The sequence below is a fragment of the Mobula hypostoma genome, chromosome 10 (genome assembly GCF_963921235.1).
Source record: "Mobula hypostoma chromosome 10, sMobHyp1.1, whole genome shotgun sequence".
NCBI classification, from domain to species: domain Eukaryota; kingdom Metazoa; phylum Chordata; class Chondrichthyes; order Myliobatiformes; family Myliobatidae; genus Mobula; species Mobula hypostoma.
This window is the reverse complement of record NC_086106.1, coordinates 11,494,626-11,510,876: the sequence shown is the minus strand read 5'-3', so window position 1 is coordinate 11,510,876 and position 16,251 is coordinate 11,494,626. Positions and strand designations below refer to the sequence as shown.

General features: G+C 47.4%; 1 protein-coding gene across 1 annotated transcript in view; it reads right to left on the bottom strand.

Moving 5' to 3' along the window:
* LOC134353243 (mitogen-activated protein kinase kinase kinase kinase 5-like) overlaps positions 1 to 16,251 on the bottom strand; it is a 181,287-nt gene that overhangs the window by 27,110 nt on the left and 137,926 nt on the right. The window contains exons 20-24 of the mRNA XM_063061274.1: positions 8,509 to 8,550; positions 6,219 to 6,303; positions 5,971 to 6,050; positions 3,131 to 3,191; positions 896 to 1,001 (exon numbers count right to left, since the gene is read on the bottom strand). Of these exons, the coding sequence (XP_062917344.1) occupies positions 896 to 1,001; positions 3,131 to 3,191; positions 5,971 to 6,050; positions 6,219 to 6,303; positions 8,509 to 8,550 (374 nt within the window). The remainder of the gene's footprint in view (positions 1 to 895; positions 1,002 to 3,130; positions 3,192 to 5,970; positions 6,051 to 6,218; positions 6,304 to 8,508; positions 8,551 to 16,251) is intronic.

The following is a 16,251-nucleotide window of genomic DNA, read 5'->3' as shown; positions in this document are numbered from 1 at the left end:
GAAGTGGATGGCTACAGCAGGAGAAGACATGAAGGGACACTTTGTGGTCAGTTTATTAAGTAAAGGAGGTATTTTATAGAGAGGCCACCGAGATAGTCAGAAATTGCATGATGGGCTGAAGGGCCTGTTTCTGTGCTGTATGTCTCTATAATCTGCTGCAAGTGAGATTTGAACTTGGGTCCAATAACTTAATGCTGTGTGACCACTATGTCCAGAATTTGCAGACAAAAAGAACTTGGGCTGAGAATAGCCAGGCCAGGCCAGACCAGAGGGAAGTGTGTCCCAGTATGCTACTTCCCTGGCTGCCCCATAACTGGTCCACTTACATTACGGACACAAAAGATTCTGCAGATGCTGGAAATCCAGAGCAATACATACAAAATGCTGGAGGAACTCACGCAGGTCAGGCAGCATCTATGGAAATGAATAAACAGCCAATGTTTTGAGCTGGGATTCTTCATCAGGACTGGAAAGGAAGGGGGAAGATGGCAGAATAAAAAGATGGGATGAGGGGGAGGAGGATCGCTAGAAGGCGATAGGTGAAGCCAGTTGGGTAGGAGAGGTAAAGGGCGGGAGAGAAAGGAATCTGACAGTAGAGCAGAGTGGACCTTTAGACAAAGGAGGAGAGCCAGCAGGGGAGGTGAAAGGCAGACAAGAGGTAAGTGGGGATGGAGAAGAAAAGAAACAGAGACAAATTTCTGAAAGGAGAAACCGAAGTCCATTCCATCAGGTTGGAACCTACCGAGATGGAATACGAGGAGTTGCTCCTCACACCCTTGGCAGAAGATGAGGCCGTGGACCGACGTGTCAGAACAGGACTGGAGACAGGAAGTAAAACGGTTGGACTCAAGCGCGCTTAACTATCCCAGCAGTGCCCAGCTAGGCTGAGCCTTACCTGGCTAAGAGTCGATGTGTCGGGATGTGAACCATTGATCTCTGTTCCTTTTTGGCCTGCTCGTAAAGTCCCAACAAGCTGTGAGAGTGTAGCTGCATGGCCTTCCCTGGAAGGACAACCGAAACTTGTTAACAGCAGCACGGATACTGTACACCCCTCTAATTTCTAATGACCGCTGGGCACAAAAATCTTGTGCTGTGCCACTCTTTTTTGCCCAGTGACTGAATAATCTCTTCAATAAAAACTCCGTAAATAAGACAGTTCTAAAATCTGCAGACAAACTCCTCGTTGTCAACACTGTCCGCATCAGACACCAGAAAAGGAAATGCGACTGTGCGGTATAGCAGGATGTCCCTTTAGAACAGAGATGAGGAGGAATTTCTTTAGCCAGAGGGTAGTGAATCTGTGGAATTCATTGCCATAGACAGCTGTGCAGGCCAGGCCATTTGGTAAACTTAAAGCAGAGGTTGGTAGGATCTTGATTAGTAAGGGTGTCAAGGGTTATGCCGAGAAGGCGTGGGAAAATAGATCAGCCATGATGGACTAGCAGAGCAGTATTGATGGGCTAAAGGGCCTAATTATGCTCCTATACCTTGAGTGAGATCTTTGCAAGTGATTCCAGGGATGAGGACGTTTGGTTATTGGAGAAGCTGGGTTTGGTCACCTTCAGGGAAGACTTAAAGGAGTTATTCAAAGTTATCAAAGACTTATAAAGCTATTGAAGTTATTAAATGAAACAGAGGTCTGGCCAGTGGAGGGATTAATCGCAGGGAAGGTTTCAATGACAAAAAGGAGGATAGAACAACAAAGTGAAAAGGTAAACACAAGAGGTTCTGCAGATCCTGGAAATCTACAGCCACACACACAAAATGCTGGAGAAACTCAGCAGGCCAGGCAGCGTCTATGGAGAGGAATACACAGTTTCAGGACACATTCCAGTAAAAAGGTGCCTCCCACCATAGTTGGTCAGGGGGACCTGTCAAGGAGTGGAAGAGGTAGATTACATTTGGATGCGTCTATCAGATGTCAATTCCAAGTTCAGAGTCAGATTCTTATTTATCACACGGACATCAAAACACAGTGGGACTAGGCAGAAAATGGTTCGGCACAGCCAAGAAGGGCCAAAGGGCCTGTTTCTGTGCTGTAGTTTCTATGGTTCTAAATGTGGTGTTTGCACTAAGTTCCACCATTAAGCAGTGACTCCCACATGTGAGAGGTGGATGAGACTTCAAATGGCCCTGGAGACCCTCCTTTGGGTGTGAGTGTCCTGGCCAGACTTCAAAGTTCAAAGAAAATTTAGAATCAAAGTACACATATACCCCCACATACTACCCTGAGAATCATTTTCTTGCAGGCATTCACAGTAGAACAAAGAAATCAGCTCTTTGAGTGACTGACATTGAGTGAGAGGTCGTTGCTGTGGCACCACTCAGTCAGACTGTCAATCTCCCTCCTAAACGCTGATCCGTCACCACTTTGCCTCAGCTGACAATGGTGGTGTCGATTTTGGAAACTTTAACAGAAAATCCTACAGAGAGTAGTGGATACGGCCCAGTCCATTATGGGTAAAGCCTTCCCCACCGTTGAGCACATCGACATGAAACGCTGTTGCAGGAGAGCAGCGTCCACCATCAGGGACCCCCACCACCCGGGTCATGCTCTCCTCGGGCTGCTGCCATCAGGAACAAAGTTCGTGGAGCCTGTAGAATTTTCTCTATTTCTGCATAAACAGGACCTAAAGTGTGATCAGATCTTCACGCGGGTGCTAAACCCAGATAAAGAGAACCTTATGGAGGGCAATGGTCCCGCTGCAGGTTGATGGGAGTAGGCAGTCCAAATGGTTCAGCACAGGCTAGATGGGCCGAAGGGCCTGCTTCTGTGCTGTATTTCTCTATGACTCTATAACATGAGACCAGCCTATTAGTTATAGATTTTTTTTTAGCCCGGTGTTGATACCAAGAACTGAATGGCCCCCGAGTTGTACATTTCCATAATTTCTCTCTCTGCCAAAGCAGTGAGTGTTGAGTCAGTTTTCTCAAGTGACGTGATAACCCATCTGCAGCTGAAGATTTGTGGTTAGCTTGTCAGATAGGGGGAAGTTCTGAGGATGTGCACAGCCCCAAATTTCAGCTCTATATCTGCACACACCCTTCCTTGAGCGTGCAATTGTTTTCTTCAGAGAAGATATTTTGATGAGTTGAAATAAGGAAGCTCTCAGCACAAGCCCGGCCTTACCTGAGATACTGATTAACATGTTGCTGACAACGTAGACCCAAGTACATCGTCCTGGATACAGCTGTGAGGCATAAAGCAGGGGTTTAAGTGCTGGACAGTGTCATCTTACCGTGATTTCGCCCATGCAAGTGGCAGTTATACATGGGCACTGAAGCAGGTAATGCAGACAGACACAGCCAATGTACACGGCTAGGCAGATAAAGCCACTGCACTCAGACACAAAAAGAGCAGATCTGAATACAAGTTACAGGTAATCCAGGCAATGCACAAAAAACTAAAACTTAACAAATGCTCGCAGGCGACAAAAATCAAATCAAGGTTAACTATCATACAAACAGATACAGCTAAACTAGACAGTGTTCCTCTGGGGCCAAGGTGCATTTAAAATAGCAAGCAAACATTCAAAAATAGCGAGTAACATAATTCAAAATATCGAGCAAAGAAGCATATTCACTCAAAAAAAAAATAGTCCAGGACCCTGAGCGACAGATGTCTGGCAACCGATGGTAGTCTCCCGGCAGCGTACAGACGCGCACAATAGAGCCTGTCGTGCCACCGCTCGAACACGAGGGGGCAGCACTGACGGGAGAGGCCAGGCCCCAGCCGAGCTCAGCCATGCTGTTATGTTACTCGCTATTTTTGAATGTTTACTCGCTATTATGCAAGCGTTTGTTAAGTTTTACTTTTCGTGTTACATACAGGGAGCACGAGTGTATTGTCAACGTACAGTACGTACATAAGGCATCATGTGTAAAGGTCAGAAGGGTTAATATACGCACAGGACTCTGCACAGTTAGGAAGCACAGTCAAGGCCAATCTGTACATGTAGCTCACAATAAAATACCATAAATTTTCAAGTGTATCTATAGCTTGGGTTTAAACATGTTCATACCTATCAATATAAATGAGTAAACTGTATATCCTTGTGAATTAATGGATGCTGTATGAATACATCCACACTACACAGTACTGTGCAAAAGTTTAGGCATATATATATAGACACACACACACACACACACACACGTGTGTTGCCTAAGACTTTTGCTCAGTATTGTAGTGATTTTATGTATTATGTATTGAACCATACTGCTGCAAAAATAAACAAATTTCATGATGTATGTGAGTGATGATAACCCTGATTCTGATACGGGTCTCCATTGTCGACTGAGAGTGGGAAAGGGGCAGGGAGAGGGGAGTCATGGTTGGAAAGAGGGGAAGGGAGTGGGAATCTGCACAGTACCCTTCGCTTACACCTGGATGCAGACGTGTATTGGAATTGCACACAGATGAAATACTGGAGGAACCCAGCAGGCCAGGCTGCATCAATGGAAAAAAGTACAGTCGACGTTTCGGGCCAGAACCCTTCAGCAGAGCCCGGCCCGAAACGTCGACTGTACTTTTTTCCACTGATGCTGCCGGGCCTGCTGAGTTCCTCCAGCATTGTGTGTGTGTTGCTTGGACTTCCTGCACGTGCAGACTTTCTCTTGTTTACAAATTGGAATTGGTTGATTACCAAGCTACAGTGAAAAGCTTGTCTTGCATACTGTTCATACAGATCAGATGATCACTCAGTGCGCGAGGTAGAACAAGGTGAAACACTAACAATGCAGGGTAAAGTGTCACAGCTACTGAGAGAGGGCAGTGCAGTAAATGATAAAATGTGACACGGTAACGAGGTAGGCTGTGAGGTCAAGAGTCCATCTTGTACAAGAAGTCTGAAGGCAGTTGGATAAAACCGCCCTCAAGCTTGGTGGGATGTGCTTCAGGCTTTTGTGCCTTCCGGTCGATGGGAGGGGTGGAAAAGAGAATGTCCAGGGTGGGCAGGGGTCTTTGATTAGCCTGGCAGCAACAGTGTAGACAGAGTCCATAAGAGGGGAGACTGGTCTCTGTGATGTACTGAGCTGTGTTTACAGCTCTTTACAGCTTGTTTGTGTGGTTGTGAGAGAGAGTGGTATATATGTGTGTTGTGTGTCTGGTGGGTGCGTGTGAATGCGTGTGTTGTAGAAAAACTGGGCCAAGAAGTGGCAGATGGAGCTCAACCCAGATAAGTGTGAAGTGGTTTATTTTAGTAGGTCAAATATGATGGCAGAATATACTCTTGTCAGTGTTGAGGTTCAGAGGGATCTTGGGGTCCGAGTCCATAGGATAGGACACTCAAAGCTGCTGCGCAGGTTGACTCTGTGGTTAAGAAGGCATACGGTTTATTGGCCTTCATCAATTGTGGAATTGAGTTTAGGAGCCGAGAGGTAATGTTGCAGCTATATAGGACCCTGGTCAGACCACACTTGGAGTACTGTGCTCAGTTCTGGTCGCCTCACTACAGGAAGGATGTGGAAACCATAGAAAGGGTGCAGAGGAGATTTACAAGGATGTTGCCTGGATTGGGGAGCATGCCTTATGAAAACAGATTGAGTGAACTTGGCCTTTTCTTCTTGGAGCGACGGAGGATGAGAGGTGACCTGATAGAGGTGTATAAGATGATGAGAGGCATTGATCGTGTGGATAGTCAGAGGCTTTTTCCCAGGGCTGAAATGGTTGCCACAAGAGGACACAGGTTTAAGGTGCTGGGGAGCAGGTACAGAGGAAATGTCAGGGGTACGGTTTTACGCAGTGAGTGCGTGGAATGGGCTGCCGACAACCGTGGTAGAGGCGGATACGATAGGGTCTTTTAAGAGACTTTTGGATAGGGACATGCAGCTTAGAAAAATAGAGGGCTGTGGGTAAGCCTAGTAATTTCTAAGGTAGGGACAGGTTCGGCACGACTTTGTGGGCCGAAGGGCCTGTATTGTGCTGTAGGTTTCTATGTTTCTGTAGGAGACCGTGAATACACTTGGCCTTACCAGTTCTAATGTGGCTTCCTGCAGCTCGTTTAGATTCAGGGTGTAGATCCCTTCCTCTGACCCCAGTATAAGGTGCTGGGCTGCAAAACAAAGATCAGCCAGTTATCCATGGCCACACACTGTCACCGTTGCCACGGTTACTTCATCAGTCTGTATCTCACTGTCAATGAATTGAAAAACACGAGTTGAAGTTCGCTGATGGGAGACGGTTCAGATCACAGTCGGTCTGAGCTACAGGCAGACATTACCTCTGGTGTTGGGGTGTGTCCAGGACGTCACACAATTAATTTTCAAGGGACAGCCGTTGAACACTTTCTGTAGCGGGACCTCCACCTGAAACACACAGTCCACACGGTGAGCTGTCAGGCGGCTTCCCCGTTCCTAGGGTACATGCGGCAGTAGCTACACGAGGTGTCGCACGTGGGATGAGCGTCGGAGGCCGGCTGCGCCCCTCTCAAGCTGGCGTGATGTGCCAACACCCGCAGTTAACGCGGCTGGGCCCAAACAGACACCCCAGACTCCAGCACCGCAACCCCAAAGTTCAAACGGGGACCGCACCCCCCCCCAACCCCAGGAAACACTTCGAAGATTATCTTTATTGGTCACACGTCCACCCAAATACCGAAACAAAATGCGCCGCTCGCGTCGACGACTGACGCGGTCTGAGGATGCGCTGGGGGCAGCCCGCAAGAGTCGCTGTGGTTCACAGCATGTCCGTAAAATCACTGACTCGAACCTACATGCGTTTTGGAACGTGGGAGGAAACCAGAGCACCCGGAGGAAAGCCTCACGGTCCCGGGGGTGGGGGGAGGACAAAACTCATTACAGTCTTTGGCGGGAATTGAACCCTGATCTTCCGATCGCTGGCGCTGAAGCTGACCTTAAGGCATTGACTGCCCCCCCCCACCCCCATCCCGAGTCAAGCAAACGCCACTGAGACCAGAGTGTGCACCCTGGGGTGGGACGACGCCTGTCAGGGTCCCCTCATGGGGCTCTCCTCTTATGCCCTGATGTGGAACAGTCTGAACTCTTCCCTTTCTCGCCCATTACACCCATGGCCCACTCACTCAGCCCTGAAACGTCAGTCCCCATCCCACCCTGTAGCCGCCCTCCTCTCCACCTCATCCCCTGCAGACTTCAATCCCTTCCCATCCCTGGAAAACACAAGCGACTCATTGTACAGGACGTTTGGATATACAGTACTGTGCAAAGTCTTAGACACATACAGTTATATAGCGAGGGAGCCTCAGACTTTTGCACAGAACTGTAGTAATGTTTCATGGATGTCTGTGAAGAGTATGAGCTTCAGGTTGTATACTGTATACATTCTCTGATATTAACTGAACCTTTGATTTTTAATTTTATGTATCGCACTGTACTGCATTTATTTCAAGGGGAATAGAATATAAAAGCAAGGAAATAATGCTAAAGCTTTATAAGACACTAGACAGGCCATACTTAGAGTACTGTCGACAGTTTTGGGCCTCATATCTCAGAGAGGAGGTGTTGTCATTGGAGAGGAGGTTCACGAGGATGATTCAGGGAATGAAGGGGTTAACATATGAGGAACGTTTGGCAGCTTTGGGCCTGAACTCACTGGAATTTAGAAGAATGTGTGGGGATCTCATAGAAACCTACCAAATGTTGAAAGGACTAGACAGGGTGGATGTGGAGAGGATGTTTCCTGTGGTGGGGGTATCCAGAACTAGAGGGCACAGCCTCAAAATTGAGAGGTGACCCTTTCGAGCAGAGGTAAGGAAGAATTTTTTTAGCCAGAGTTGTGAATCTGTGGAATGCTCTGCCAGAGACTGTGGTGGAGGCCAAGTCCAAGGGTATATTTAAGGCAGAAGTTGATCGTTTCCTGATCGGTCAGGGCATCAAAGGATATGGCGAGAAGGCAGGTGTGTTGCGTTGAGTGGGATCCAGGATCAGCCATGATGGAATGGCACAGCAGACTGGATGGGCTGAATGGCCTAATTCTGCTCCTATGTCTTACAGTCTTACTGCTGCTGCGAAGAAAAACGAACTCCATGACATAGGTGAGTGATGATAAACCTGATTCTGATCTGGGTCTCTATCGTGGACTGAGAGTGGGAAGGGGGCAGGGAGAGGGGAATCATGGTTGGGAAAAGGGGAAGGGAGAGGGGAGGGAGCGGGAAGCACCAGAGAGACATTCTGTAATGGTCAATAAACCAATTGTTTGGAATGAAATGACCTTGCCCGGTGTCTCAGGGCACCACCTCCCTACCCTTGGCACTCCTTCTTTGCCACCTGACCCACACCCCTCCCACAGCGCTCCACCCTGGCCACCCCCAACATTCTTTGCTCCTGTCAGACTTACAAACTCACGTTCACAAATACAGTACTGTGCAAAAAGTCCTGGGCACCCCAGCTACATATATATATGCACCTCAGACTTTTGTGCAGTGCTGTACACTGTGAATCCTCGCCCAGAGCTCGCTAGGTAAAGCCCGCCCCCCCCCCCCACTCTCAGACCATAAGGCAGTGCCCACCCCCGCCAGCAGGTTGGTAACTCACCTCCACCTTCTGAATAAGAGGGGCTTCAGATTCAGGCGCTACCTGGAAGGAAAGGCAAGCTTGAGTTGTGTTGCCCTCACAAAGGGGACCAACCAATGGAGCACAAGATGGTGGAACATCTGGGTGTAGAAGCCAAGTGGACCAGGGACCAGGGATGACCGTTTAGAACAGGAATTTCATGAATTGCTTTAGCCAGAGGGTGGTAAATCTGTGGCATTTGTTGCCGAAGACGGCTGCGGAGGCGAAGTCTTTGGGTATATTTAAAGTGGAGGTTGATAGGTTCATGATTAGTAAGGGTGTCAAAGGTCACGGGGATAAGGCAAGAGAATGGGATTGAGGGAGATAATATATCAACCATGATAGAATGGTGTCTATCCAGTCTATCGATGGGCTGAATGGCTGAATTATTCTCCTATATTTTACGGAACAACTTTTTTTTTTGGAAGCTGGGGGATTACCATTGGTGTTCTTGGTTAAGTTTTAAAGGGTGCATCCGACAGGACCCGCAAAGCCACACCGTTATCGCCGCCTTCTCCGTTGGCCTGGGCAACAAACGCTGGCTTACCAAGAATGTCAAGATACCTTCCCCCACCAAACCCCACTCCACCCCCCCCAAAAAAAAGAGAATCATTAAAGACAAGATTGCACTGGAGAGGTTGCAGAGGAGGTTCAGTAAGAAGTTGCCTGGGATGGAGTGTTCCAGTTACGGGGAGCGATCCGGTCGTCTGGGTTTGCTTCCTTTGCAGCGGAGAAGGTGAGGAGACATGGCAGAGGTTGGCAGAGTTATGAGGGGCACAGACAGGGTGGAGTCTGGGACAGCAGGGTTCAATATCTAGGACGAGCGGGCATAGGTCTCGAGGTGAGGAATACGAAGGATCTGAGGAAGAAATTGTTTTTAGCCTGACGGTGGTTGCAATCTGAAACACACTGATGGAGGCAGAACGTCTCACAACAGTTAAAGATAAACACTACCTGGAAAGGCACTTTGATCAGGTATTGATAACTGCTCACATGGAGCACTGCCACAAGAAAGCAGCATCCATTATCAAAGATTCTCAACTATCCAGGCCAAGATCTGTCCTCCCTACTGCCATTGGCCAGGAGGTACCAGAGCCTCAGGTCCCACATCACCAGGCTGAGGAACAGTTATCACCCTTCAACTATCAGGCTCCTGAACCGGCGTGGATAACCTCATTTACCACTGATCTGATTCCTCAACAGACAGACTCACTTTCGAGAACCTTTTACAACTCGTGTTCTCAGGATATTTGTTATTTGCACAATTTGTTTTCTCTTGCACATTGGTTGTTTGTCAGTCTTTGTCTGTTTATAAATTCTATTGTATTTCTTTTTTTCTTCTGCAAATGCCTGAAAAAAATGAATCTCAAGGTAATATATGGTAACACAGACACCCAGTGGCCACTTTATTAGGTACACCTGCTCGTTAATGTAAATATCTAATCAGCCAATCACATGGCAGCAACTCAATGCATAAAAGCATGCAGACACAGTCCTGAGGTTCAGTTGTTGTTCAGACCAAGCAGATTCTGAAATGTGATCTAAGTGACTTTGATCGTGGAATGATTGCTGGTGCCAGATGGGGTGGTTTGAGTATCTCAGAAACTGTTGATCTCCTGGGATTTTCGTGCACAACGCAGTCTCTAGAGTTTACGGGGAATGGTGTGAGAAATAGGACAAAATCCAGTGAGTGGCAGTTCTGTGGGAAAAGAATGTCTTGATAATGAGAGAGGTCAGAGGAGAATGGCCGGGCTGGTTCAACTCTGACAGAAAGGAGATAGTAAATCAGATGACCATGTGTTACAACACTGGTGTGCAGAAACGCACCATAAAGCCATCAATTCTATCATACAAATCATTGACTTATAACGTGAAAACAAGCAATCCCAACATCACCCCCTGTGGAACACCACTAGTCACTGGCAGCCAACCAGAAAAGGCTCCAATTTATTCCCACTCTCAGCCTCCTGCCAATCTCCTATCCATGTCGCACACACGCAAAATGCTCAGGAACTCAGCAGGCTAACACCGTCTATGGAACACACTAAACAGTCAACGTTCTGGGCCGAGACCCTTCATCGGGACTGGAAAGGAAGAGGAGAAGACAGAACAAGAAGGTGAGGGGAGGGGAGGAAGAAGTCCAAGGTGGTAGGAGACAGGTGAAACCAGGAGAAGGGAACGGCTGAAGGAAGGAAGCTGAGAAGTTGATTGGTGAAAGAGATAAAGAGGTGGAAAAAGAGGAATCTGATGGAACAGGATCGAAGACCATGGAAGAGAGGGAATGAGGAAGAGCACCAGAGGAAGGTGATAAGCAGGTAAGGAGATAAGGTGAGAGAGGGAAACAGGAATGGGGAATAGTCAGGGGAGGGGGCAGCAATTACCAGAAGATCGAGAAATCGATGTTCACTGCATCAGGTCGGAGGCTACCCAGATGGAATGTAAGGTGTTGCTCCTCCAGCCTGAGTGTGGCCTCATCGCGACAGCAGGGGACTGCCTTGTCTGCATGGGAATGGGAATGGGAAGCGGACTTGAAATGGGTGGCCACAGGGAGATCCTGCTTGTTCTGGCGGACTGAGGGCAGGGGCTTGGCGAGGTGGTGTCCTAATCTACCTCGGGTCTCTGGATACAGCAGCTGACCCCGACAGACCCACAGGCGAAGCGTCGCCTCACCTGGAAGGACAGCTTGAGGCCCTGAACTGAACGGTAGTGAGGGGAGGAGGTGTTGGGGGGGGGCAGGCAGGGGTGGCACTTGTTTGGCTTGCAAGAAGTGCCAGGAGGGAGATCAGTGGGGAAGGACCAGTGGACAACAGAGTGGCATAGGGAGCGGGAAATGGGGGAGGGAAGGTGGGCTTGGCGGTGGGACACCTGGGTGTCATTATACACCAGTCATTGGAAGTGGGCATGCAGGTACAGCAGACGGTGAAAAAGGCGAATGGTATGCTGGCATTTATAGTGAGAGGATTCGAGTACAAGAGCAGGGAGGTACTACTGCAGTTGTACAAGGCCTTGGTGAGACCACACCTGGAGTATTGTGTGCAGTTTTGGTCCCCTAATCTGAGGAAAGACATTCTTGCCATAGAGGGAGTACAAAGAAGGTTCACCAGATTGATTCCTGGGATGGCAGGACTTTCATATGATGAAAGACTGGATCAACTAGGCTTATACTTGTTGGAATTTAGAAAATTGAGGGGGGATCTTATTGAAACGTATAAAATCCTAAAGGGATTGGACAGGCTAGATGCAGGAAGATTGTTCCCGATGTTGGGGAAGTCCAGAACGAGGGGTCACAGTTTAAGGATAAAGGGGACACCTTTTAGGACCAAGATGAGGAAAAACTTCTTCACACAGAGAGTGGTGAATCTGTGGAATTCTCTGCCACAGGAAACAGTTGAGGCCAGTTCATTGGCTATATTTAAGAGGGAGTTAGATATGGCCCTTGTGGCTAAAGGGAACGGGGGTATGGAGGGAAGGCAGGTACAGGGTTCTGAGTTGGATGATCAGCCATGATCGTATTGAATGGCGGTGCAGGCTCGAAGGGCCGAATGGCCTACTCCTGCACGTATTTTCTATGTTTCTATCTCGTTGGAGATGGTGGAAGTTCGGGAGGCTAGTGAGGGCTGTGGTAGGTGATTATAAGAGGAACGCTCTCTGTGGCCATTCCCCTTAAGTATACTGCCCTGGATACTGCTGGGGGGGTCCGGGGGGAGACCTACTAGGGAGAAGCCATAACAAGCAGATGAATGAATGAATGAATGAAATGTATTTCCGTCCGTACAAACATAACAAAAGCATTACTTTCAACGATGATTTCATAACAATGATTTCATAAGACAAAACTAAAACAAAAAACATAGATATTCTTTAAAACAGACCGAAAGGGTGTAGGCTGAAGCTACAGCTTATTACGCCTACCCCTCTTACTTATACTTAATCTTCCGTCCGTGGACTCACTTTACACCGCACGCTGTCGGAGCAGTGCTGCCAGGATAATCAAGGACATGACCCACCCAGCCAACAGACTTTTCGTCCCTCTTCCCTCCGGGAGAAGGCTCAGGAGCTTGAAGACTCGTACGGCCAGATTTGGGAACAGTTTTTTTCCAACTGTGATAAGACTGCTGAACGGATCCTGACCCGGATCTGGGCCGTACCCTCCAAAAATCCGGACCTGCCTCTCGGTTTTTTTTGCACTAACTTACTTCCCATTTTTCTATTTTCTATTTATGATTTATAATTTAAATGTTTAATATTTACTAATTTTAACTATTTTTAATATTTAATATTTGTAATCCAGGGAGTGTGAAGCGCAGATTCAAATATCGCTGTGATGATTGTACGTTCTAGTACCAATTGTTTGGCGACAATAAAGTATAAAGTATAAAGTATTACAACAGCGTATTTGGTTCTGTGGTTCAGAAGGGAAGGGGGGAGAAGAGGTGACCGGTGGTGACAGGGAATTCGGTGGTTAGAGGAAGAGAAAGGAAATTCTCTGGATGAGAACGAGATTCCCGTATGAGTTTGTTGCCTCCTGAGACAAGACCACGGCATTCTTAAGTGGGAGGGTGAGCACAGCCCGAGACAGTGGACCACGTTGGTACCAACGGTATGCGTAGGATGGGTGACGAGGTCCTGCCAAAGTGAGTTCAGGAAGCTGGGTGCTAAGTTAAAGGACAGGACCTCCGGGGTTGTGACCTCAGAACTGGTACCCATGCCACGTGCTAGTGAGGCCAGAAATAGGAAGGTCACACACTTTAACACTTTGGTGCAGGAGGAAGGGCTTCAGGTTTTTTGGATTATTAAGGCTCACTTTCAGGGAAGGTGGGACCTGTACAGAAGGAACCGGTTTGCACCTGAACTGGAGGGGGACTAGTATTGTAGCGGGAAGGTTTGCTGGTGCTGCATGGCGCAGTGGTTTAAACTAGAGTCAAAGGGGGATTGGAACCAGCGAGCCAGACCAAATCGTGGAGAGGTTGTGGAGAACGAAGTTGTTAAGACTACATACAATGTCAGGAAGCAGAAGGTCGAGCATGGCGGGGTTAACGTTCTGAGCTGTGTATGTTTCAATGTAAGGACTATTGTAGGAACAGCAGATAAACGCAGGGCTTGGATCAGCATGTGGAATTATGACATTGCAGCCAAAAGTGAGACTTAGTTGCAGGAAGGGCAGGACCAGCAGTTCAATATTCCGGGGTCCTGCCATTTTGGACGTGATTGAGCTGGAGGAATGGGGGCGGCGATACTAGTCAGGGAAAATGTCACGGCAGTGCTCGGTCAGGACCGTCTGGAGAGCTCACCTACTGAGCTGGGGAATGAAGAAGGTATGATCAAATTTATGGGATTATATTATAGACCACCCAACAGTCCGTGGGATTTAGAAGAGCAAATTTGTGGAGAGATCGCAGGCTGTTGCAAGAAGCGTAAGCTGATTTTAACTTTCCACGTATTGACTGGGATTCCCATACCGTAAAAGGGGCTGGATGGGGAAGAGTTCATCAAATGTTTTCAGTGAAGTTTCCTTAATCAGTACACAGAAGTCCTGACTGGAGAGAGTATGATAGTGGATCTAGTACGGAATGAGAAGGGGAAAGTGAAACAAGGTTGTGTAGGGAAACCCTTTGCACTTAGTGATCATAATTCCGTTAGTTTGAAGGTAACTTTGGAAAAGCTTAGGTCTGGTCCTCAGGTTGAGATTCTAAATTGGAGAAAGGTAAACTTTGTTGGTATCAGAAAGGATCTGGCAAGTGTGGATTGGGACAGGCTGTTTTCTGACAAAGGAGTACTTGGTAAGTGGGAGGCCTTCAAAAGCGAAACTTTGAGAGTAGTTTGTATGTTCCTGTCAGAATAAAAGACGAAGATAACAGATTTAGGGAACCTTCGTTTGTGAGAGATACTGAGGCCCTGGTTAAGAAAAAAAAGGAAGTGCTTAGGCAGTCAGGAACAAATGAGGGATTTGAGGAGTATAAGAAATGCAAGAGAACTCTTAAGAAGGAAACCAGGAGGGCTAAAAGAAGGCATGGAGTTGCTCCAGCAGACAAGGTGAGGGAGTATCCTAAGGACTTCTACAGATATATTAAGAGCAAAAGGATACCAAGGGACAAAATTGGCCCTCTGGAAGAGAGGTAATCTATGTGCGGAGCTGAAAGAGATGGGGGAGATGTTAAATAGATTTTTTTGCCTCTGTATTTACTCAGGAGATGGACACAGAGTCTATAGAGGTGAGGCAAAGCAGCATCGAGGTCATGGACCCTATCCAGGTTACAGAGGAGGAGTTGTTTGCTGCCTTGAGGAAAATTAGGGTGGCTAACTCACCAGAGCCTGACAAGGAGTTCCCTCGGATCCTTTGGGAGGCAAGTGCTGAAACTGCAGGAGCCCCGGCAGAAGTATTTAAAACATCTTTAGCCATCGGTGAGGTGCCAGAGGATTGGCGGATAGCTAATGTTATTCCACTGTTTAAGTAAGGCTCCAAGAATAAGCCAGGAGATTAAAGGCCTGGCGAGTCTGACATCAGTAGTGGGTAAATTATTGGAAGGTATTCTAAGGGACCAGATATATGTGTATTTGGATGGACAGGGACTGTTTACAGACAGTAAGCATGGCTTTGTGCGTGATAAGTCATGTCAAACCAATTTTATGAAGTTCTTCCAGGAAGTTTCCAGGAAAGTTGATGAAGGGAAGGCATGTTTACATGGACTTTAGCAAGGCATTTGGTCAGGTCGCAGTTTGGAGGTTGGTCGAGAAAGTTGAGTCACTTGGCATTCAAGATCAGGTAGTAAATTGGATTAGACATTGGCTTTATGGGAGAAGGCAGAGAGTGATTGTAGAGAGTTGCCTCTCTGACTGGAGGCCCACGACTAGTGGTGTGCCACAGGGATCGATGCTGGGCCCACTGTTGTTTGTCATCTATACCAACGATCTGGATGATAACGTGGTTAACTGGATCAGCAGATTTGCAGATGACACCAAGATTGGGGGGTATAGTGGACGGTGAGGAAGACTACCAAAACTTGCAGCGGGATCTGGACGAGCTGGAAAAATAGGCTGAAAATGGCAGGTGGAATTTAATGCAGACGAGTGCAAGGTTTTGCTCTTTGGTAGGACCAACCAGAACGGTAGGGCACTGAGGAGTGTGGTGGAACAAAGGGACCTGAGAATACAGATCCATAATTCATTGAAAGTGGCGTCACAGGTAGATAGGGTTGTAAAGAAAGCTTTTGGCACATTGGCCTTCATAAATCAAAGCACTGAGTGCAGGAGATGGCTTGTTATGTTGAAGTTGTATAAGACATTGGAGAGGCTTAATTTGGAGTATCGGGTTCAGTTTTGGTCACCTACCTACAGATAAGATGAAAGTAAAATTGAAAGAGTACAGAGAAAATTTACATTGATGTTGCCAGGACTTGAAGACCTAAGTTATAAGGAAAGATTGAATAGGTTAGGACTTTATTCTCTAGAACATAGAATATTGAGGGGAGATTTGATAGAGGTATACCAAATTATGAGGGGTACAGATGGGGCAAATGCAAGCAGGCTTCTTCCACTGAGGTTGGGTGAGAATATAACTAGAGGTCATGGGTTAAGGGTGAAAGGTGAAATGTTTAAGGGGAACATGAGAGGGAACGTCTTCACTCATGACCCTCTGAGTGTGGAACGGGTTACAAGCACAAGTGGTAGATGCAGGCACCATCTCAAAGTTTAAGAGAAGTTTGGATAGGTACATGGATGGTTGGG